Source organism: Palaemon carinicauda, chromosome 39 (genome assembly GCF_036898095.1).
Source record: "Palaemon carinicauda isolate YSFRI2023 chromosome 39, ASM3689809v2, whole genome shotgun sequence".
Lineage (NCBI taxonomy): Eukaryota > Metazoa > Arthropoda > Malacostraca > Decapoda > Palaemonidae > Palaemon > Palaemon carinicauda.
The window spans coordinates 24118438-24142082 of record NC_090763.1 but is presented as its reverse complement, the minus strand read 5'-3'; the positions used below and the strand labels follow the sequence as shown (position 1 = coordinate 24142082).

General features: G+C 37.1%; 1 protein-coding gene across 2 annotated transcripts in view; it reads right to left on the bottom strand.

Moving 5' to 3' along the window:
- Nucleotides 1-620: 620 nt before the first annotated feature.
- Nucleotides 621-23645, bottom strand: part of PIG-U (phosphatidylinositol glycan anchor biosynthesis class U) — a 140360-nt gene continuing 117335 nt past the window's right edge. The window contains exons 9-10 of one of the 2 annotated variants that reach the window (XR_011041849.1): nucleotides 8117-8326; nucleotides 621-918 (exon numbers count right to left, since the gene is read on the bottom strand). Coding sequence is in view for 1 of the 2 variants with exons in the window: in XM_068362704.1 (XP_068218805.1) it covers nucleotides 8216-8326 (111 nt within the window). In the remaining variant the exon portion in view is untranslated. Of the gene's footprint in view, nucleotides 919-985; nucleotides 8327-23645 lie in introns of those variants that run through there. The other variant, XM_068362704.1, reaches the window with a different exon arrangement.

Sequence of the window (23645 nt, the reverse complement as noted above, 5' to 3'; positions counted from 1 at the left end):
CCCCTGCTAACTAGCGCGGGGGTAATACACCCTCGTTAAATTCTAATGGCTTGCCATTTCAGCTACGCTAAAAGGTAAACCCAATGTAAATAACATGGTTTGTATTTCGGTTACGGAACAATTGAAACTTTAACATCAGTCTCAGTCCTGAGCAGAATGTCAAAAGTGAAAAGTCTTTGACAGGAAAGTTGTCTCGTTAACAAATTCAAAATCTGTTCTAGCAGCGCGGAAGACTTTCCTATTTTAAAAGGGCCCAAGTTTGTACTGCTTGGAAAACTGCAAATTACTTTTAAAATGTTTGCTTTATTCTTTTAATGGAAATGGGCCCTATGTGCCAGCAGTGGGACTAGTGAGACCATTCAGAACTGAGGAAAATTCCCAGTTTCACTATTAGGTAATACAGAAGTTGAAAGAGGCAGGACCAAAAGATAAAAGAAATGAATCATTAAGGCTTGTTTCTTATCAAATGATGTTAAAATTGGACTAAGGTATACACTAGACTAAAATAAAACCTCTAGATATGAAAGTTTCTGTATACAAAAAACTCATTTTACAAAATGACATACTGCATGAAGATTTTTTAACCTAATATTACAAAATAATGCTCAGGCTACAAAATGAAATTTGCACATTTTAGGTTAGGTTTATTAAATGATTCAAATGTACCTGGCTCTATTTCATTGTATGTCACTATACAAAAACAATCATGATAGGAAAGCCACTCTGGAACAAATTAATTTCGTACCCTGAGGTATTACTTATATAAAAGGCAATTTCATTCAGGATAAATTCCTAATACTGTACTTACCATCTCGTTTATGTTTGAAAGATGACCATCATAGACATCACTACGACCAATTTTGCTAAAAGCAGAAAAGTCAAAGGTGCGTTCCATAGAAGATGATTTTGTCTGTCGATCTAAACAATAAAACATGTAAATGATAGAATAGTCAATATTGTGAGTCACAGTCATAGGAAAAAAGGCAAATGCCAGACAGCAATGATAATGGGAGTTGAAAGGATCCTGAAAGGATATTTTCGCACTGTCTAAAGTGGGCCTGTGAAGACACACCATTGGCAGTAAACTTATGTGACTAATATATAAATTAGATATTCCTGGGAAATGAAAACATTTTTTCCATTTAGATTAAATATATATTTTAGGTCCTTTAAACAAATCTTTGGAAATTACTTATTCTGACTATGAGATGCATGAAAAAAATTAAAAAATCACTATGCTAATGCCTTAATTTAACTTCAGAAGTTTTACTATGGAAAATATCGTAAGATTTATATCTATTTTATAAAGTTTATGTGAAACACAACTAAAGAAATAACTACAATTGGGACAGGGAAAGTTATACATGCCTAAAATAACAAAAATTACCACTATTCCCATAGGACAATGTGTGAAACTTTACAAATATTTCACTCATCTACAAGCTATATGGACAGCTATCGTACTTAATCTTCAACTACAGTACTCAGTCTTTGTGCTACAACATAAATCTAAGAAGTTATTACTGTATATCACAAATCTACAATACATAGTTTACAGCCTAGTATTCAGAAATATTCAGGACTTGCACTCTATTTAGTCTTGCAAAAATAAAGAGAAAATTTATATCATACACAGTGTAATTGTTAGTCCCTAACATTTATTTTATTTCATTAAAGATACTTTACATGACATTAAATCTGAAAATGAATTTCAAAAATGAAAATCCTCCTCCCCTACATCAGAAAAATTGAGCTTCAACATCAACACAACAATCGCTACATGACAAAAACAGATCACTCAAAGATCATTTTTTAAAAAAGTAAGGAAACCAGAACTTAGTACAGTAGACCCTTACTAATCCAGCAGAAATGGAGTGAAACAAAGCCCTGCTAAATATGCTGAATAGTAGGATTAGCTAAATTTAGGCCTAGTTTTAGGTAGGCTACATGCCAACAATCATAGCCTAAAGTAACTTTGAGTGGTTTCAATAATACAAACCTACTTTTAAGTATGCTGGGCTATCAAATCTTAATTTCTTTAGCAAACTTTCAGGGTACAAAAAAATTCATGTAACAACATACTCATTTAGTATATATAAGGATATGAAACAATAATTCAATCAACAATTAATATGTAAAACAAATTACTAGCCTACACAATATTTAAGTAAAACATTTGTAGGTTAAGGTATCACATATACTGAACAATGTAAACATACAATCCTGTATACATGATTTTGTATAAATTTCCTCATCATAATTGTTTATGCCACAATTAGTAAAAATATTTCTCATGACTGTGTCTGTCATAAATAACAAAATAATATCGTATAGCCTTTTTAATAGTTTTTTATTAAATTGTAGAGCTACTTTCAAAGCTACATCTCTACATTTTACTGATGATTTATCTATTTGAAATTAAATATTGATGATGTACTGTAGATATCTTTAATAAAATTACACAATTTCCTACTGTTTTATCTTTTATTTTAAATATTAGTGTCTTTATGCACACATGCCTAGTCCTAAAAAAATTCATATAAAGTTATTTTAGGTTTTTTTATAGTCAAAGTTTATGCTAACATATTACTAACAAAACATCATAAATATACCAATTTTGATAAAAAGATGCTGGACAAGCAAGGGTTTAGTACATGTAGTACTGTACACATATCTGTGACAATAACACTCCTATCACACTAATAATGCAAAAATATACAATAGAGAGAGTCAGCAAGGGAGAGGAACACATTACATTTAGTACAATAATTCAAATAGTGACATCTTATTAACAATTATCATATTACCTGTTTACAGTTTAGTCTCATATTCACTGTTGTACACACTAAACTGGATGGCTCGTATGAAATTACAAAACATATTGTAAGCAAAACCAGAACTGTGCTTAACAATACTCAGCAAAATTAATGCTTCCAGTCCAAAATGTTTTATGGCCATAAAAGCAGGAAATTCCATTATCAATTGAAAAATCGACAATAAATCAATTGATAAAGTCCTGCAGTACTCAAACCCTAAAAGCATTGGCCTTAATGAGAATCCTTAAAGCATAGACATGTTCATGAGTCACTCACAAATAATGATTTAATCAAGAGCATGTTCCTACCAAAGAATGTACTGTTCCTTTACAAAGATAGGAAAATCATTCACATATTAGAAAATGTATATTTTTCATGCAAAAAAATTGTGGACCTTTTATATGATGAAAAAACTAATCTTTTAGCATATTGTTTGTACAGAATACCATAGTGACTTCTTTCATTCCTACTTGCAGAATTACCTTACACAAAATGTTCACTCTCATTCTCCTATTAGTGAATAAATGTTTTCAAAATTAATAAAAAAAAAAATAGCAATCTTCAGCAAAACAAATTTGGTAAAAATCTAATACATATCTATCAAAACATTTGAAATTAAATACAATTTTCTGTCCTTGGTATGTTATTATACTGAATTTCCACTTCAGTTGTGCTACACATGGTAATGCATTTCTCTATCTCTAACCTTTCTTACTAATTTACAAGGACTAAGTCTCTCATCTATCTATGCTTCATACTTATTTCATTTTACTGAACTTCCAATTCAGTTGTACTAAACATGGCAATATATTATTCTCTCTCTAATATCTGTCACACTAATTCTAAATGTTTTTGTGTCTCATTTATCCATGCCTTTCTACTTATATGGTCAAGATAAGTTTGTTAATACCATATTGTAAATTCATCCCACTCCCTGACTCATAAGGCCAACTTCCACTATAACTTTACTTAGCAATCTGGAAATCTGATTTCCTATTACATTTCTTTGTGAAGTTTGCATTTTTTATTCGACTACTAGATTTTATTTAGAATTTTTCAATGTAATATCTTCTCTATACTTGTCTACTACTACTCAGAATAAGCTGAACTTTCTCATATTGCTCCTTATACACTAAGATTCAGTTTGGAAAAAAGGAAAACATGATTCCATGGCAATAAAATTCAAGAGCTAACAAAACCAATCACAAATATGGAAAAACATCACCTTAAAATCTGGTTCACTCTTTCAACCAATTCCGTTTTGACCATAGGTGCTAATTAGTTTGTGACAATTAATGAAGATAACAGTATCTCTACATATTTAAATCTTTTGCTTTACTTTTCTTTAAGTAAAAAATTCCTCTAAGCACTTTGCAATACAGCATCAATAAAATTGTAGGAATTCAATCAATTTGGTTAGATCTCGAATACCCTTCTATGCCATAAATTTCAGTACATTACTGCCCAAAACAACAGTCAATACAACTTCTGCGATAAAAAAATTAAAGCCCTATAAATCAAATATTGAGATAGACAAACTGTATGCTAAAGACTGTCAGTGAAAATCAAATAAAAAGAAATTATGAAAAACACTAATCATAGCAGTACCCATATACTTTCACCATAAAACATTTGTTTTATGAACAGTTTTGTGACTGACTAACTAATGAATAGCAGAAAATATTACTTAATTTAAATTACTATGGCAGCAGTCAACCCTCTTCTGGGGAGAAACATTATTTTACCATCGAAACTTTTTGTGAGATAAGTGGACAAGCTCTTATAAATGATGAATCATTTGAAATGATTTGTTTGAAAATATGAGAACTGTTGCCATTTGACATCAAATACAGTATACACATATCTCATAGCTTTGCTGACATACTAAACACCGGACCATAAAATATATGAAGACTTTTAAGCTATGAATATCATAAACTAAAAATCATATCACTTCTTTGTTCCCCTTCAACATCCAATTTATTAAGCAGCACCACCATAAAAGATAAACAAGGAATTCTGCAATCACTCATCCTTTTTATCTTAATACTTTTAATTTTCCTTTCCTATGAAAAGAGAATATAGCTTCATGTGGTTCTTTACCTCAGTGGTATGTTGTTCAAATTAAAATCACAAGTACTCGGGCCCAGAAAGCTATTCAATGGGCTAACCTTTAAGACATGACAAAAAACTATTGCCTATGCACTAAGTAATACCCCTGTTTACGTAGGTTCAACCTAAATCAGTTACAACTTATAGTCGCTCATCCTTAAGATTTAAATACAAAAATAAATTCCACATTACAGTACACATTTTTCTCAACCCTACTTGATTTTCTACATTGCAAAATGATTAGGCGCTGTACTCTACAGCACTGTACTTGACACTGGTTTTTACATAATGATAGCAGGTTATAAGTACTCTTTCGTGTTCAGTATATATATGGAGAACATATAAGTCACTTTATAAGGCGAAAGACTGACTTATGTAAAAAATCACCTTACGTAGAATCTCTTGGAACCATTTAACAACATAGAGTGGGGTATAACTGTACATGAAATGAACCTGTTTCTCAGAAAAATCAAGTGAATCTCTTACACACTTTTCTTGTCCAAAAAAACACATGTGGCCAGCAACTCAAATTCCATTATGCTGTGGCTCATACAAGTTACATTTTGTGCATAGGGAATCTCTCTCGCCAGCAAAGCTACAAATGTTACTTCTTTCACCCACAAGATCAAAACTCTTTTATGCTTTTTTACTACTTGAACAACATTTGTATGTTGTCTTATGTTTATGGCAATCATGTGTCAGCAGTTTGTTCATCTGCATCTCTAAGATGTTATGCACATCTGGTTGGACTTGTAATCATTGAATCCTGATCTATATCAGTGCAGGTGTCCCCTTCTTAAAAGTAAAGTTTCCAACCCTCTGGATCCTTTATCTTATTCATTCTTTCCTTTTTCATTGTGAAGTGCTTTGTGCCATAGACATTCCATGGTGTATGCCTGCACAGTACATCTTATTCAATAATAAAATGCTGTCTATTGCTACATCAGTTGTTCGCATGACTACCACATGGTAGAACCAGGTTCTCCCCCTTCAAGATTCATTGACAAGTCTGAAGCAGATTTTTTTGAAATACCAAGTTCCTTGAATTCATTTTGCATACCCTCAAGATTTTCTTGTTTAGATCTGTGTCATACAATCTGATACTTAGATAATTCCCAAAAACCTTCCATATGAATCTAAATGGTTTCAGTTAGCCCAACTGAAATTTTTAACAATGTGATCCTTCCCATTCAAAATGTGATTACAGTGTGATCTAAGTTCTATACTCTATCAGACCTCTTTTGACACTTGTAATTTCTATCAAGCAAATCATTTTCTTATGCAGTTCCATTAAATGCAATACACATTGCCTTTTTGAAAAATTGCTATTTCTCAAAGTTAATGAAATGGATAACAGAAATATTGAAGATGCTTGCACCAATGGACCCTGAAGATCTGCCTACATGGCAGAGCTAATTGTGGTCTTCTCTGTTTAATCTAGAGTTAATGTGAGATCTATGATAAATTTGTGACAAAAATAAATTGGATTTTCATGAATATTGAAAATTATTTGCAAGAAAAAAATAAATTTTCTGTTTACATCCACTCAAGTGTACTGCTGTACCTAAAAGCTACTTCAATAAAAACTGAATATTGTATCAAATGGGTATCTCTTCCAAACATGAAATACAACTGAAATCAAAAGAATCAAGGCTTTAAATAAGTCACAGAAAAAAAGCATCATTCCACAGGAAAAACTAATAGGCCTAGAAAAAGTACAGGAATGTATAAGAATAATTTCAAAATAGAGTACTGTACTAGTATATAAAAATATAAATGGCTTATAAAATGCTGTACTGTATTCTACAAAGAAATATGAAAATGATGAACAACCTTTGCTTACCTTTTCTAAAGGCAATTTTTGCATAATATGAGGTCATGAATACTTTTCCACAACTATTTTTCAGTTTTCTTGAGAGTTCTTTCCATTGGAAAATCTATAATGGGATATCATTGATAATTTCAGTACCAAATGGAATAATAATATAATCAATGATACAGAATATACTACTAAAGCTTGTAGAAAAATGTACAAGTAATTTCTCTTAACAATTTAATGACCTCTTAAAGGTGTAATAAAATACTATGGCTACTATTATAGTACAGCAATACCACTAATCCTACATAAACCACTACTGCATTGCAATTTTTCGTTATCAATATTTACTGTATTTTGTAGTGGCACTAGTAGTACAGTATTAGTATTAAAAGTAGTGGTAGTGCTAGTGATGGTAAGAAAAATATTTATAGCACAACAAAAAAGTTAAAGAATTAGCTAATCAGTAACGCTCAAAATTAGAACTAGAAAGTGCAGTATGTTCAATAAATAAAATTGAACCTTAATGTACTGTAAATAGTAATCTCATAATTTAAGAAACTTTATTTAATAACTTATATCTCCCTTTCTGGATTGCCTATGGATTCAAATAGTGATCAGTGATTTTATTTTGCGAGTTTTATACTGTATGAGTAAAAGACTATAACTATTTTTGATGCCTCTTAAAAACATAAGTATTAATTTCAATCATAATTTAAAACCAGCATACATATATACATCTGGGTTATATGGAAAAAAATCTACAGCATATCTTCCCACAACCTACAAATATCTCTTACTAAAAAAGATCAATCCTGTCAGTTATTGTACAAACTCAAAATCTACCAAGTTTTGATTTAGTGCAGTATACAAGACACAGAATAATGGCAGGAACCTTGGGTACACTTGACAGCAACTATAAATGGGTAAGAAAGCTGAGGATCTATTCTTATAAGAGAAACCATCACATAAATCAGCAAGTTGATCTTTAAGCTCCTCAGCAATCCCTAATTACAAATATCAAAAGTCAAATACAGCAAGATTTTTACACATGCATGATGCAATTCTTTCTAGAAGCTTTCTTCAGGTAATAATGTCTTTTCCACAAAAGTCAAATATATACATAACTACAATACGGTGCATACAGGATAAATTCTAAATACTGTACAACTTACAAGACATCTACCATATTCTTGCAAACAACTCAAAAGACTTTGTAGCAAAACCCACATTAAGTTCCCAAAGTTTTGTATGTTAGAAACAAAGTTCTTCTTTCACACAGTTATATTACTAAATTGAAGCAACATTTACAACAAGGCTTTCATAATGGGCTTCGCTATAAACGCACAAAAATTGACACTACATTACTCACAATAAAAGTATTGTAGCTTCCCATAGAGCAACACCCTTGGTTTTTAAATTTAAAACTTTGTACTGCTTCTGTTACGAACTTCACTAGTGGGGACTTTCATCACTGAAGAATGAGACGTGCTGGAACTCCATCTACTTCCATTTTAGATCCATTAAACAGATGATACTCTCGCTTTACATGTGCAAATAATAAATCAGTCACCAAGAAAATCTGGAATTGATAATTTGAATAAAATAAAATAACAGAAAATTACTGTGATTATAAAATATCATGTTGATGGTGACTTTTTTAATGGTTTTAAGAATGCAAATGTCTACAGATGTTTAATAAAAGCAATCTAAAATGTATTTTTGTTAATATATAACAGAATTAAGATATTATAAAGGCTCTTTAAACTTTCTAGTATCAATTTGTTTCATATCAAACCCATCATTTCCATTAGCCCACATTTGTGGTTTACACAAATACCAGATACTTTGTTCCTAATCTATGATAAGACCTACTGGTGACTGACAAACAGGACCATGCATGTGCCCCAATGACCTTTAGGTTTCAGACAAGTGGGAATACCATTAGTAAAATTTCAAAGTTGTTGTAGACATACATTTTTGGATGTCTCCAGTCACTTTGACACAAAAACTATTAGCAATAAGAGCTTAGAAAAGTTTATGTATACTGTATATGAAAAAAATTCTTATCCATTAATATATAATTTTACATACACTCCCTTAACTGCCCCCAACACTTTGCAACCTTCATTCACTCTCTGGAGTGGAAGCAGATGTACGTCAGAGAGTGAATGAAGGTTGCAAAGTGTTGGGGGCAGTTAAGGGAGTAGTAAAAAATAGAGGGTTGGGCATGAATGTAAAGAGAGTTCTATATGAGAAAGTGATTGTACCAACTGTGATGTATGGATCACAGTTGTGGGGAATGAAAGTGATGGAGAGACAGAAATTGAATGTGTTTGAGATGAAGTGTCTAAGGAGTATGGCTGGTGTATCTCGAGTAGATAGGGTTAGGAACGAAGTGGTGAGGGTGAGAACGGGTGTAAGATATGAGTTAGCAGCTAGAGTGGATATGAATGTGTTGAGGTGGTTTGGCCATGTTGAGAGAATGGAAAATGGCTGTCTGCTAAAGAAGGTGATGAATGCAAGAGTTGATGGGAGAAGTACTAGAGGAAGGCCAAGGTTTGGGTGGATGGATGGAGTGAAGGAAGCTCTAGGTGATAGGAGGATAGATGTGAGCGAGGCAAGAGAGCGTGCTAGAAATAGGAATGAATGGCGAGCGATTGTGACGCAGTTCCGGTAGGCCCTGCTGCTGCCTCCGATGCCTTAGATGACCGCGGAGGTAGCAGCAGTAGGGGATTCAGCATTATGAAGCTTCATCTGTGGTGGATAATGTGGGAGGTTGGGCTGTGACACCCTAGCAGTACCAGCTGAACTCGGTTGAATCCCTTGTTAGGCTGGGAGGAACGTAGAGAGTAGAGGTCCCCTTTTTGTTTTTGTTTCTTTGTTGATGTCGGCTACCCCCCAAAATTGGGGGAAGTGCCATGGTATATGTATGTATGCATGTACATACATGATTTTGTAAAAATGAATATTCAATGTAGATTGTCTCTTGACACTGAACGAATTCAAAATACCAGGGCGTAGAATACGTCTTATGGGAATCAAAGGGTTAATGAGTTTTTTGGGGAGTCAGGAGGTCAATTATTGATTTAAAGACCCCTATATTGCTCAGCAACAGCTGATGGTGGTCTCTTGCCACTAAATGAGCAAATCTATATGTTACTAATATGTGAATAAAGTATTACAATCACTATTAATGGATATATATATATGTATATATATATATATATATATATATATATATATATATATATATATATATATAAATATATATACAGTATATATATATATATATATATATATATATATATATATATATATATATATATATATATATATATATATATATATATATATATATATATACAGTATATATATATATATATATATATATATATATATATATATATATATATATATATATATATATATATCTATATATATATCTATATATATACATATACATATGCATATATATACATATACATATACATATATATACACATACATATATATACATATATATATATATATACATAAACCTATATATACATATATATATTTATATATACATATACATATATACACATATATATACATTTATATACATATACAAACATATACATATACATATATAACGGATTTTGAGCGAAGCGTAAAATCTATTTTTGGGTGAGATAGCCATGTCGTCCTGATGGAAGGTTCCTTTAAGTAGCTTCCTAGGGTATATTTGACTACAGTGATATTCCCAGAGAATTTAACTTGAGGTCTCCAGAATTCTAACTCCTGGCGCGAATATCCTTAAAGTTTCCTTTAAGGATATCGCATAATATCAGGGGACATATTCTTGACACGCCACATAGCAATCTTCACCCCACATACCGTTTACGCTTCGAGGGGAAAAAGTGGCAAAAATAAAAGAGGAGCCGTTATTAAGGCTCTCTTTCTCCGTTACTGTTTGATTACCTAGATGGCACCATCATCGCCGCCATCTTTATTCCTTGTAGCGTTCAGCAGGTGCTACAGATACAGTAGTTTCGGGAGGGATCCTGCTAAGGCCTTTTCTATAGAAAAGGAGGGCGGGTACATCAGGACAACATGACCATCTCACCCAAAAATAGATTTTTCGCTTCGCTCAAAATCCGTTTTTTCGGCTCAGGCCATGTCGTCCTGATGGAAGTTTACCAGAGCATTAATGTATCTGTGGATTTTCCAATTGTGCCTTAACCTCAATACAATATTTCCTTGGTCGCTTTAAACCTTAGAGACCTATGACGTTACCGTTATACGTCATTGCTTCTAATCATGAACTATGTTAGTGCTTCCTGCCCCCTACAGGGAAGAGTCATACTAGACTTAGGAAAGTCTCGAACTTTGTATATTTCATATGACCAACCCAGCAACAAAAGGGCATACAGGTCTCTTTGTATACCCAACCAGTTGAAGTTTGTATTTTCAAAAAGAACAAAGGTTTACATAAGCCACCGTAGCATCCAAGGTATACCGGCTCAGCTGTATACCCTAACAGACAAGTTTATATCCATGTCACAATAAGATATGCATGGGCAGAAAAGGTTTGTATATTTTTAGGAACAAGTTACTTCAGTTGTTCCATGTTATTATGCAGAATAATAAGGAATAAAAAAGGAATGCTCGTACATAACTTTATCTATATAGGTTTGGGGCGAAATAAGACGCAAATATCAATCAGTTATTTATTGACAATCAATAAATAGTAATTCAGCATACATTTCATAATAACACAAAAATTCAAGTGAATAATAATAAACATAGAAAATGCAGGCCAGACCAGAAATACTTGTTTTATCTGAAAGAAAACAATGGTTCATGCCACTCAATTGAAAATTCAATAATTTTCTGATACATTTCTGAGAAAGTCTGTCTTTTACACTGTAAAAACACACGGCACTAGTGTTAAGTTTATGTTTCTTCACCTTTAGTCACTGGAACAGTCCATAATGTCACCTTGGTGACATTTCACTCACCATGTTGAACTGTAAGGTGCCCACATGTACACCCTATAGAATATAGTCCCAATTAATTCACTGTTCCTCACAGCATTAAGCGACAGGTTTTAGTACACTACCTGCCGCCACCACGTATCTTTTTAATTCTTGCACTTGCTTCACATAGTGCTTGAAAAACACTCTGGATGACTTCTATCCAGTATACGAGCGAAGACGCTAGAAATCCATGAACTGGAAAAAATTCAATGACGAAGCAATTTTTCTGGGATCATGACCTGCGGGTGTACTGTCAGGATCCGCTCTGCGAATGAAGTAGGTGATCTTCGCCCTTAGTTGTTTCAGGGATAAGTTTGAGCTCGATGTTTTCCCTTTAAAGACCTGTCCTCCCTTGAAGTCTGAAGTTCTACAAAGATAGACCTTTAGACACTCCACTGGACACAGCGAGACATCTTCCTTCAGAGGGCAAATTCTCTAGGGACCCCACCTCCTGGTGGGTAGCTCGTTCTTGGCGAGAAACATTGGGTCAGGAAAGAGATTCAGTTCTCCCACTTCTGTAAACTGAATATGGCCCTCTTCCCGAGAAAGGGCCACTATCTCACTAACTCTAGCCCCCGAGGCTAGAGCAAAGAAGAATATAACTTTTTGAGTCAACTCTTTCAGAGAGCAGTTCTCATTGTCCAACATTGAGGCCTAATGTAGAGCCTTATCCAAGGACCATGAGATGGGCTTTGGAGGTGCTGCAGGCCTAAGCCTAGCACAGGCCTTAGGAATCTTGTTAAATATTTCATTAGAAAAGTCTACTTGGAAAGCGTAAAGCAAAAGTCTAGTCAAGGCAGATTTACACGTAGTTATCGTGTTGGCTGCTAAACCTTGTTCATGAAGGTGAATAAAGAAAGATAAACAGAAATCTGTTGATATTTCTTTTGGTTTTCTTGCCTTGACAAAGGCAACCCACTTCTTCCAAGACGACTCATATTGCCTTCTGGTAGATTTAGACTTATATTCCTCTAAGAAGTCTATACTTTCTTTCGAGATCCCAAACCTTTTCCTTACTGCTAAGGAGAAAAAATCATGAGATAAAGGTCTTGGGTTTTCCGTAATGAAGCAAAGACCATCGACTTCTGTACTTGTTGAGTCAGAACTGGGTCCGGCAGAGGAATCGGCTTCAGCTGCAATTCCAATACTAGAGGGAACCAGTTGCTCCTGGGCCACTTGAGAGCCACTAGGGCTGCTGATCCTTGAAAAGATCTCAGCTTGTTGAGGACCTTCATCAGCAGGTTGGTTGGAGGGAACAGGTAAATCCTGGTCCATCTGTTCCAGTCGAGGGACATGGCGTCCACTGCTTCCGCTAGAGGGTCCTCGTATGGGGCCACATAACGAGGTAGTTTCTTGTTGTCGCTTGTCGTGAAGAGGTCGATCTGCAGTTCTGGGACTTGATGTAAGATGAAGGAGAATGATCTTGCGTCTAGGGACCATTCTGACTCTATCGGCGTTAGTCTGGATAGAGCGTCCGCCGTCACGTTGCGGAAACCTTCAAGGTGAACTGCTGATAAGTACCATCTCTTCTTTTCCGCTAAGCAGAAGATGGCCAAATTCACTTGGTTGAGTTGAGGTGATCTCCAACCTTGACGATTCAAACATCTCATTATCACCTCGCTGTCCAGAATCAGTCTTATGTGTACTGAAGGGCGAGGGGACAATTTCTTCAGTGTGAGGAAGACTGCCATGGCCTCCAAAATGTTGATGTGGAAGGTCTTGAATAGAGAGGACCAAGTTCCTTAGACTTTACATTGATGAGAGTGACCTCCCCATTCTTCCATTGATGCGTCCATGTGGATGATGACTGAGGGTGGAGGCGGTTGCAGAGGCACCGACCTCTTCAAGTTCTTGGCATTCGACCATGGCTTGAGAAGTGATCGCAGTCGGATCGGCATCGGTCTTATTAGATCTCTTCGAGCGTTTGATGCGTATCTTCTCCAGACTTCTGATGCATCTTTTAGATGCGCTCTTAGCACTGGATCTGTCACTGATGCAAACTGAAGGGAGCCCAATACTCTCTCCTGCTGGCGTCTTGATATCCTGTCGGATTTTAGTAGTCTCTTGACAGATCCTGCTATCTCTCTCTTCTTTAATGGAATGGAGAGGTGGTGTGACTGTAAGTTCCAACGTATACCTAGCCATTGAAACTTCTGAGCTGGAGATAGTAGAGACTTTTTTATGTTGATCTTGAATCCCAGACGTTCCAGGAACTGGGTCACTTTCTTGGATGTTTGCATGCATTCCGTCTTGGATGCTGCCCACACCAGCCAATCGTCCAGGTAGGTCATCACCTGGACACCTTCTAGGCGTAGTTGTTGAACGACTGCATTTGCAAGAACCTTGGGGCTATGTTTAATCCGAAGGGCATGGATCTGAAAGCGTACTTTCTTTTTTTGTAGCCTGAATCCTAGGTAGGAGGAGAGTTGGCGATTGATCGGAATGTGCCAATAGGCATCTGCCATGTCTATGGAGACTGTGTATGCCCTTTTGGGCAATAGGGTCCTTATGTGTTGAAGGGTCAGCATCCTGAACTTGTCGTTTTCTATGAACTTGTTGATTGGCGACATGTCTAGAAGGACTCTGAGTTTGTCTGAGTCCTTCTTGGGAACACAAAACAGCCTTCCTTGGAATTTGATGGACTTTTCCCTGCTTATCACCCGTTTGCTCAAGAGTTCTAGGGTATATTCTTCCAGAACGGGGGTGGAGTGTTGGAAGAATTGAGGAAATGATGGTGGAGCTGTCTTCCAGCTCCAACCTAGTCCATTCTTGATCAGGCTGTGGGCCCAGGGATCGAAGGTCCAGCGATCCCGGAATAGTCGGAGTCTTCCTCCTACCGGAAGCATCTCATTGTTTCAAGTGTCCGGAGGGCTTGCCTCCTTGACTGCGTCCTCCCTTACCCCCTCTTCCTCTTGAGGGAAGTCTAGAGGAACCTCTACTTGACCCTCTACCTTTAGGGCGAAAGGTAGTGGTCTGCCTCTCATAGGTGGGAGTGAAGGCTGGTGACTGAGTCACCACCTGCTGGGGTACCATCTGGTAGGTGGGTTGGGGCTGTGCCACCATCTGGGGCACCGCGGTCATGGGAAGTTGTTGTTGTTGTCTTGCGGGACAAGGCAACCTTGGCCTCTTTGTCTTCCTTTTTGGTTAGGGACCCTCATCCGGGGAAGACTTCCTTTTAGCCGACATACCCCACTTTTGGAGAAGGTTCCTGTTCTCTGTGGCAGCCTTGTCGACTATCTCCTTGACCACTTCACTTAGGAAGAGGTCCTTTCCCCAGATATTGGAAGATATTAGCTTCCTAGGTTCGTGTTTAACCGCAGCCAAAGCAAACACGAACTCCCTGCAAGCCCTTCTAGCCCTAACAAAGCCATAGAAGTCTTTGATCAGGGTTGCCAAATGTGTTTTGGCCACAGCCATAAACATATCTGGGGACCTATATTCACTGGCCATTGCCTCCAAGGTGGTCTGGAGGGACAGAGAGGCAGCAAGCCTTTCCTTCGTCTCCTGCTCCCTGCGCAGGAGAAAGTCAGACAACTTGGGGAGGTTTTCACTGAACTGACGTCCAGCAATATCCGCCTCCAACTTCCCGACTGAGAAGGTAAGCTATATATCCTTCCAGTCCTTGTGATCCGTAGGCAGGGCTAGGGAAAGGGGCCTACACTTTTCAAGTGTAGGGCAAGGTTTCCCAGCTTGCACTGCCTTCATCACCGCCTTGAACCCTATTCCCGCAAAGGGAAAGGCCATTGTAGCTGGAGCAAGAAAGGAAGGGTGTTTCTTACTCAGGGCTGGCACCTTAGAATTAGTGAAGCCCCCGTCCTTCAGACTACTAGCCAATAAAGCTTGAGCCTTTGCATGGTCAAGCACTATGACCTCTTTCGGCTCTGTCTCCTCTTTGGATACGGGTTCCGCCTTTAGACAGACGAAGCAGTCTGGATAAGACTCAAAGCTGGGCCAGAATTCGATGTCCTTGATAAGGACAGCTCCCAGCTTTTCTGAGATGAAAATCTCCCCATTCGTGATTGGCATGTACTCTGCATGCCTCCGTGGGTTTATCTCAGAGCACGAGGGAAGATCTTTAACACTGAGTCTCCTATGAGACCCACGGGACGCTGCAAACTGATGAATCTCCTTCTTCAATGCAGTTTCCATTTCTTCGCTCTGCTTTTGGAACCTCTCCATCATAGACATAAGGGTAGACAGTCTTCCCTGTTTCATCAGATGGAGGAGCAGAGGACGTAGAGGGCACTGGTTCTGTGGCTGGAACCGACAAAACAGACGCCATTTCGTCTTCATCCTCTTCCGTTTCCGGAGCCAATGTAGACTCCTCTTCCTGACCTCCCGCAAGAAGGTCCTTTTCGGTGTCTTCTGACACATCTGACATCCTCTCGTCTAGATGGATGTCCTTCATCGCGTCCGAGACATCTGTATCTTCGGAAATCTGGACACAAGGGATCTCAGGGTGAGGCTGTGGTAAAACAGCATCCGCAGATGCTTTAGGGAATAGATAGGCCCTCATTCGCTCATTCGGGAGGTAAGGCCCCATGGCATTTTTCTGGAAGCCACAAACCCATCTATGCAGCTTACTCCTAGCTGCATCCCTTGACTCCGTTGTCTTGGGGTCATCGAAGGCCTCAGTAACCAAGGCTTTGCACACATTACATACCTGGGGGTCCCAATATTTGAGAGGTCCCTTGGTGATGGAACAGTGGAAGTGCGTCCTGCACTCCTCGTGGCAGCAGACGTCCTTGCTCCGGACGTTGCAGGAGACACTACGGTACTTCACATAGTCCTCCTGTAAAGAGAGGAAAACAAAATGAGTATAAGGTAATTCATCTCACTAGATAATCTAATAAATATTATTATTAATATTCTTCATTTTATTTCATTGCAAATAGCTTGGGATAGGTAAGCTAGAAATGAATTAGGAAAGACACATACGTGTGTTTCCTGCCCAGCCAATTGCTGTGACCTCCCTCAAGATTAAAGCCTAGGGTTATCCTCTTCAAGAGGCCCATTGGAAGAGTTCTAACCTATAAGGATAGATAAGTGTAACTTAACACCAACTTCCAAAAGGATTAATAATGAGGGTCATTCGTAACTGATCATCTACCAGTATATGGAAAGAGAATTCCTTTCCTTATCTAGTAGGGTCTCAACAATAGAGTATGTTGGAAATTTAGCTACTGCATACTTTCATACATAGTTTTCTCTTTGCAGTATGATCTATACTGCAAATATACTGGCTACTGTATAGTCATATACTGTAGTTCTAGCCGGCAAGACTAGTACCTAGGGCACAGTTCAGCCTGCACATCATCGACTGGGATGGTGGCCGGCGGCCCACCGGTTTACCGGTCGCCGGCGGGTCACCGGCTGTCGGCGCACTAGTCCAGTTGGCATCTTACCAGACAGGGTAGTGGCCGGTAATCAAAACTTGGCCGGCTCTTGCCAGCCACGTCAGTTGTGCCAGCGGCTCGTTGGCTGCCGGCGCACAAGTCCAGCCAGAATCTTGCCGGCTAGGGTAGTGGCCGGCAGCCGCCGGTTAGGTCAGTACCTGGCAGCACTACCCGATAGAGAGAGAAAAAGCAAAGAGTGAAGGATGATGTAAGAGCTCTGTCTCGCTTCCTTCCTCCGGAATGAGGGTTCAAGTGACAGGGGAGAATATAAGATATTCAGGCTTCCACCCATCCAGCACCATTGTCGGTCTCTGCCGGACACAGGTTGTGAATGGCAGCCCAAGAGAGGACTGAAAAACACTCTACAGCTAAGGGATCTTCTGCCCTCAGTTGGTCCGGCCGGCACAGCTCTCCCAGAGCCTTGCGTCCATAAGGGAAAGCTGAGCGACTAGGCCACTACAAGCAGAAGCCCGAGCCGGCCCTACAACCTGCCGGCAAGCGGTGAGATTGTAGGACGACGGCCAAAGGGTTGTGATGGCTAGGCCATCCCTAAAGGACAAAGGGGGGAGGGAAAAGGGTCCTGTATAAGGTGTGAAAGGAGCCGGCTGGTTGCCGGTCCTATCACACCCTAAGGAAACTCTATTTCGGTATCGGCGCCATCCTAGGCCTCTATTCTCCAGCCTAGGATCTGCCAATACAGTTAAGGGGCCGGCAGCCATGTAGCTGCCACCCTTAAACAAGAGAGAAACAGAGTTCCAGTGCCGGCGCCATCCTAGGCGGCAGAATGATATCTATTCTTCAGCCTAGGGTCTGCAAGCACAGGACTAGTCTACTAAACCACAGGGAGAAGGGGGTGAAATCATATAACCCCTTCAAGTGCAGTCTAGGGAGGTCTAGCCTCCTATGCCGGCAGCATAATCCGACAGGGGAATAACTATTCACCCTGCCAACCAGCTGCCGGCACACGACTATGTACTCTGAGGTTCTGACCTAAAGCGAAGCTTGCCTTCTGCAGCTAAGGGAAGGGGCAGAAAAAAACCCTAGCCTAGTCCTGCCTGAATGACAACTCGAGGCACGACCAGCTAGGGTTGTAGCCTAAGGCTACACTCAGAGGAAAGGAGGGATTACCCTTAATTCTCCACTGGAGGCGAGTATCGCTTTATATAATTATTCTAGGAGATATCTATCCCCGCTTGAATTGATAAAACGATACACGAGGGTAACCGGGGAGTATGTATGAAAGTATACTAAAGTCACTAGGCTACTAGCCCAGTGACAGCGAGAATCGACTACCTAAATCATCAAAGCTCTCTCGTATACTATCTTAAAAGAGGAAATATTTATATGCAATCGATATATCTTACATGTATAAATTACCTAATAGCTTCATTTAAATTTAATAACACTAGGAATGCTTATTATATCATGCATGAAAGTAAACTAAAATGCCTAGGCTAGGAAGCCTAGCGTAAACAAGGTTGTTACCTAAATCGCTGAAACTAATACGAATACTATCGGCATAATATAATTAATTCCTAGCAATGAAGACTAAATAGGTAATTTTATTTATGCTATTATACCGGGAAAGTCGTTCTCGCTAACTAAATAACTCATGCGTTACGAACGACAGCGCCCAAGATGCCTCCGGTTCAGGCAATAGCTATGCCATAAATTAACTTAATTTGGACTTAATTTTTCACTGAGAGGCAAGAGCTAATATTTATACAATGTAAAGATCAAATACTGAACTTTCCAGAGGCAGAAGAGGCTGGAGATTGCATGATAAATCCCAGTGAGAGCTACCGGGAAAATCACCGAGCGAGTTCGCTACAGATAAAGGAATAAAGATGGCGGCGATGATGGCACCATCTAGGTAATCAAACAGTAACGGAGAAAGAGAGCCTTAATAACGGCTCCTCTTTTATTTTTGCCACTTTTTCCCCTCGAAGCGTAAACGCTATATGGGATGAAGATTGCTATGTGGCGTGTCAAGAATACGTCCCCTGATATTATGCGATATCCTTAAAGGAAACTTTAAGGATATTCGCGCCAGGAGATAGAATTCTGGAGACCTTAAGTTAAATTCTCTGGGAATATCACTGTAGTCAAATATACCCTAGGAAGCTACTTAAAGGAACCTTCCATCAGGACGACATGGCCTGAGCCCAAAAATATACATATACATATACATATAAAAGGGATTTTGACGAAGGAAAAATCTATTTCTGGGGAGAGACCTGTGACGTTCCCTATGTCATTTGGCTAGTTGGTAATTGGACGTTTACTCACATTATTATATTATATTATTGTCGTACATGGTGTTTGTATTCTCCTCATTATGTTATTACTTTATTGGGCTTGGAAGGCATTCTCTGGTACATTTTCACCGGCCGTCACAGGTCGACCCAGAAAAGGGATTTTGACGAAGGAAAAATCTATTTCTGGGGAGAGACCTGTGACGCCCAGTGAAACCCTTCCCGGTTATTTTTGTACGGACCCACCCTTTCCTTGCCAACCCATATGTTCTTGCAGAAGGATGACCTGGAGGGCGCTCGTGTGGGTGATGGTGGCGTGGTCTAAGTGTGGTTTCTGGGGCCTTTGTTACGGCCCTTCCCTTTGATGAAGGAGTTATCTAAATGGAAGACAGCCTGTGAATAGTGGTTTTCACAAGCCCCTGATGTATACACGACACCCATGAGGTGCTCGCGCGAGGGTAGTAACCTCTGCATTCCATGCTTTTATCTTTCTCTGGTATATTTGGAAGATTTATATCAGAAAAAGTGTAAAGAAGGACTTTTTCACCGGCCGTCACAGTTCGACCCAGAAATACATATATATATACATATACATATATATATATATATATATATATATATATATATATATATACATATATACATACATATACCAAGGCACTTCCCCCAATTTTGAGGGGTAGCCGACATCAACAAAGAAACAAAAACAAAAAGGGGACCTCTACTCTCTACGTTCCTCCCAGCCTAACAAGGGACTCAACCGAGTTCAGCTGGTACTGCTAGGGTGTCACACATATATATAAATATATATATATATATATATATATATATATATATATATATATATATATACACACAGTAGGGTCCCGAATTATACGTGTTCGAATTATACGATTCCCCTTTTATGCGATAGCTATTTTTCAAAAATAAATTTTCTGTATCTGCGAAGGTGTTCTAAGTTTGCTAGTCAAGCACTACAAAATGTATCAAATCTATTATCTTTTCAAGTATATTGGTAGCCCTAAATACAGTGATTTATAATAAATTTTACAAAACAATATTAACATTACATCTTATTAACATAATTTCATTATAAATAGCCTATTTAAGGATAAAATTCCACATCAACAATGAAATCAACTGTGCGAGTTCAGCTGACAAAATGTAAACAGAATTGTGGTTACGTTCTCGACAATCTTTATCTTTCTCCAACCTTTCGATAATTTTAATGGTAGTGGTAATGATGGTATATTAAAGCACTATTTTTTTAGTACAGTATATATAAAAGCTTTATTTTTCCCTTCGGGCGTTCAAGGTTTTCACGAGTAGACTGGGGTCGTTTATCGGCAGTGAATAGCCTAAACTTCAGTAACGAGTCAGCAACATTTTGTCATATTTTAAACAGTATACATTTGATTTGCAAAGATTGGTTTTGTTAAGTACAAAGTACAATTATAAAAATCTCTCTCTCTCTCTCTCTCTCTCTCTCTCTCTCTCTCTCTCTCTAAACACGGCATTCGATTACAACAGCTGATTCATTCTCTCACTCTCTCTCTCTCTCTCTCTCTCTCTCTCTCTCTCTCTCTCTCTCTCTCTCTCTGTGTTATACAATACTTACTAATAGATGAAGAAACCAAAATCGGTTTTCTTAAAGTGTCAATTAAATACGAAACAAAAAAAATATACCGTGTTTACATCCATTTCAATCATAGCTTAAAATACGGTATCCGATTTCGTCAGAAAACCACAATTTTTTAGGAAACATCATTTTATTCTAGAAAATTGCTACTCTTCAAATAGTTAATTGCGGTTTAAGAAAACATGTGCATTTGTTTTTGAATTTCGGGTGTGTTTTAAAAATCGAGTATTGCTGACTTCTTTTTATTTTACTTCTGGCTGTGATCAGATCAGCTGATGTCTAGCTGCCACTCTCAATATGCGCGTAAGAATACAGCAACAAAGTATTGTTTATACCATTTCTTAACTTATCCAAACCATCTATACAGTTAGTTAATATTACATAAGCACCAATGTGTTTTAATCTATCATATTTTTTGTTAAGTACTTATAAAACACACACACACACACTCTGTGTGTGTGTGTGTGTAACAAATGAAATTTTTGTGGCTTCACAAAGTATTAATTATATTAAGAGCAATCATGATTAAATTTTCCTTACTTTCTCCAAACTCGCACCATCTCTGTCACGTCGAACGTTATAGCGATAACCTAATTGATCGACAACTTTAAAACCCGGCCTAGTACTTTCTTCTTCTTTTACTTTTTTTCTGACGGTTCCATGATTGAGGTGGGTACAAGTTGACTTATAACTGAAGTTAGGAAAAGTATTTTGGATATGGAAAGGACAATTATCTTTCGTAACAGTTTAGAATTATCGTAAATTATCATTCTGTCATTAGCGGAACTTAGTTACTGTTGATTACACGCCAAAACAAAAAAAAAAGTTTTCCTGCTTTGCTACGTATGTAGGAAATTATATAGATACGGTAAATATTTGTAATAACATATTTACTAAAAGCTTTTAATATCATTGTTTATCACTTTGATCATGCGTGTTTAATGCCTTCGTTTGTTTATTATGATCGCAGATAGAGAGTACAGTAAACGAATGGAAGGTTTCCGTTTCAGGTGGCGTCATAAATAAAAACATTATATAAATGGCAGTCACTTCATTTATTTGGAAGTTCTAAGAAAAATTAAGTAGAACATTGGTAATTACAAAATCAACATATAATCAAAACCTGGTAAGATTGCTGTCAATGCAAAAACTAACCTATACACAGATGTGTAAATGCGTCTGTTTCTTCGTTATGATCAGAGAAAAACGTAAACAAAACATTGGTTGTCGTTTTTTATCGTGCTTTTTGGCGTGTTTAGGAAACGCATGATATAAAATCGCCTTTATTTTGATAATTCTGGAATTTCAATGATACAACAAAAGCTAGTCTATAGAGTGATGGATTTGCTCTTCACCAGTTGTCTTATGCAAATGTGACAAACATTAAAATTTGTCTGTATTTTGGGTCGTGTTATAACGGGAAATATACGGTGTTTACACCCATCCTGGTTGTAATTTTAACCTTTTTTCAAGTTATTAGAATTTTAAAGTATATTAAATGTTTGATTTGTTTACAAGAACGATTTGATATTACAATAAAATATAGTATAGTACATAGAAAGTATTGGAAATGGGTGGTAAACAGGTTTGAATAGGGAAGTTGCTGGTTGCCATGGCCCCAATGGAATTGTTTCTGTTCGATGTGTGTTTCGAAATATGCGATTTTCCATTTATACGAGGTCACTGATCGACCAAATTCTCGCATAATTCAGGACCCTACTGTATATGTATATACATATACATATACACATATATACATATATATGTATATATATGTATATATATATATACTATATATATATATATATATATATACATATACATATATATATATATATATATATATATATATATATATATATATATATATATATATATATATATATATATGTATACAGTAGGGTCCCGAATTATGCGAGAATTTGATCGATTAATGACCTCGTGTAAATAGAAAATCGCGAATTTCGAAACACACAACTAACAGAAATAATTCCATTGCGGCCATGGCAACCAGCAATTTGCCTATTCAAATGTGTTTACTACCCATTTCCAATACTTTCTTTGTACTATACTGTATTTCTTTATAATATCAAATTGTTTTTGTAAGTAAATAAAACATTTAATATACTTGTTCTAATAACTTGAAAAATGGTTAAAATTACAACCAGGATAGGTGTAAACACCATATATTTCCCGTTATAACACAACCCAAAATACAGACAAATTTTAATGTTTGTCATATCTATTGTATAATACAACTGGTGAATAGCAAAACCATCACTCTATAGACTAGCTTGTTGTATGATTGAAAATACAGAATTATCAAAATAAAGGCGATTTTATATCATGCGTTTCCTAAACACGCTAAAAAGCACAATAGAAAACGACAACCAATGTTTTGTTCAAGTTTATCTCTGATCACAACGAAGAAACAGACGCATTTATACATCTGTGTTTTTGAATTGACAGCAATTTTACCAAGTATAGATTATATGTTGAATTTGTTATTACCAATGTTCTAATTATTTTTTATTAGAACTTTCAAATAAATGAAATGAATGCCATTTATGAAATGTTTTTCTTTATG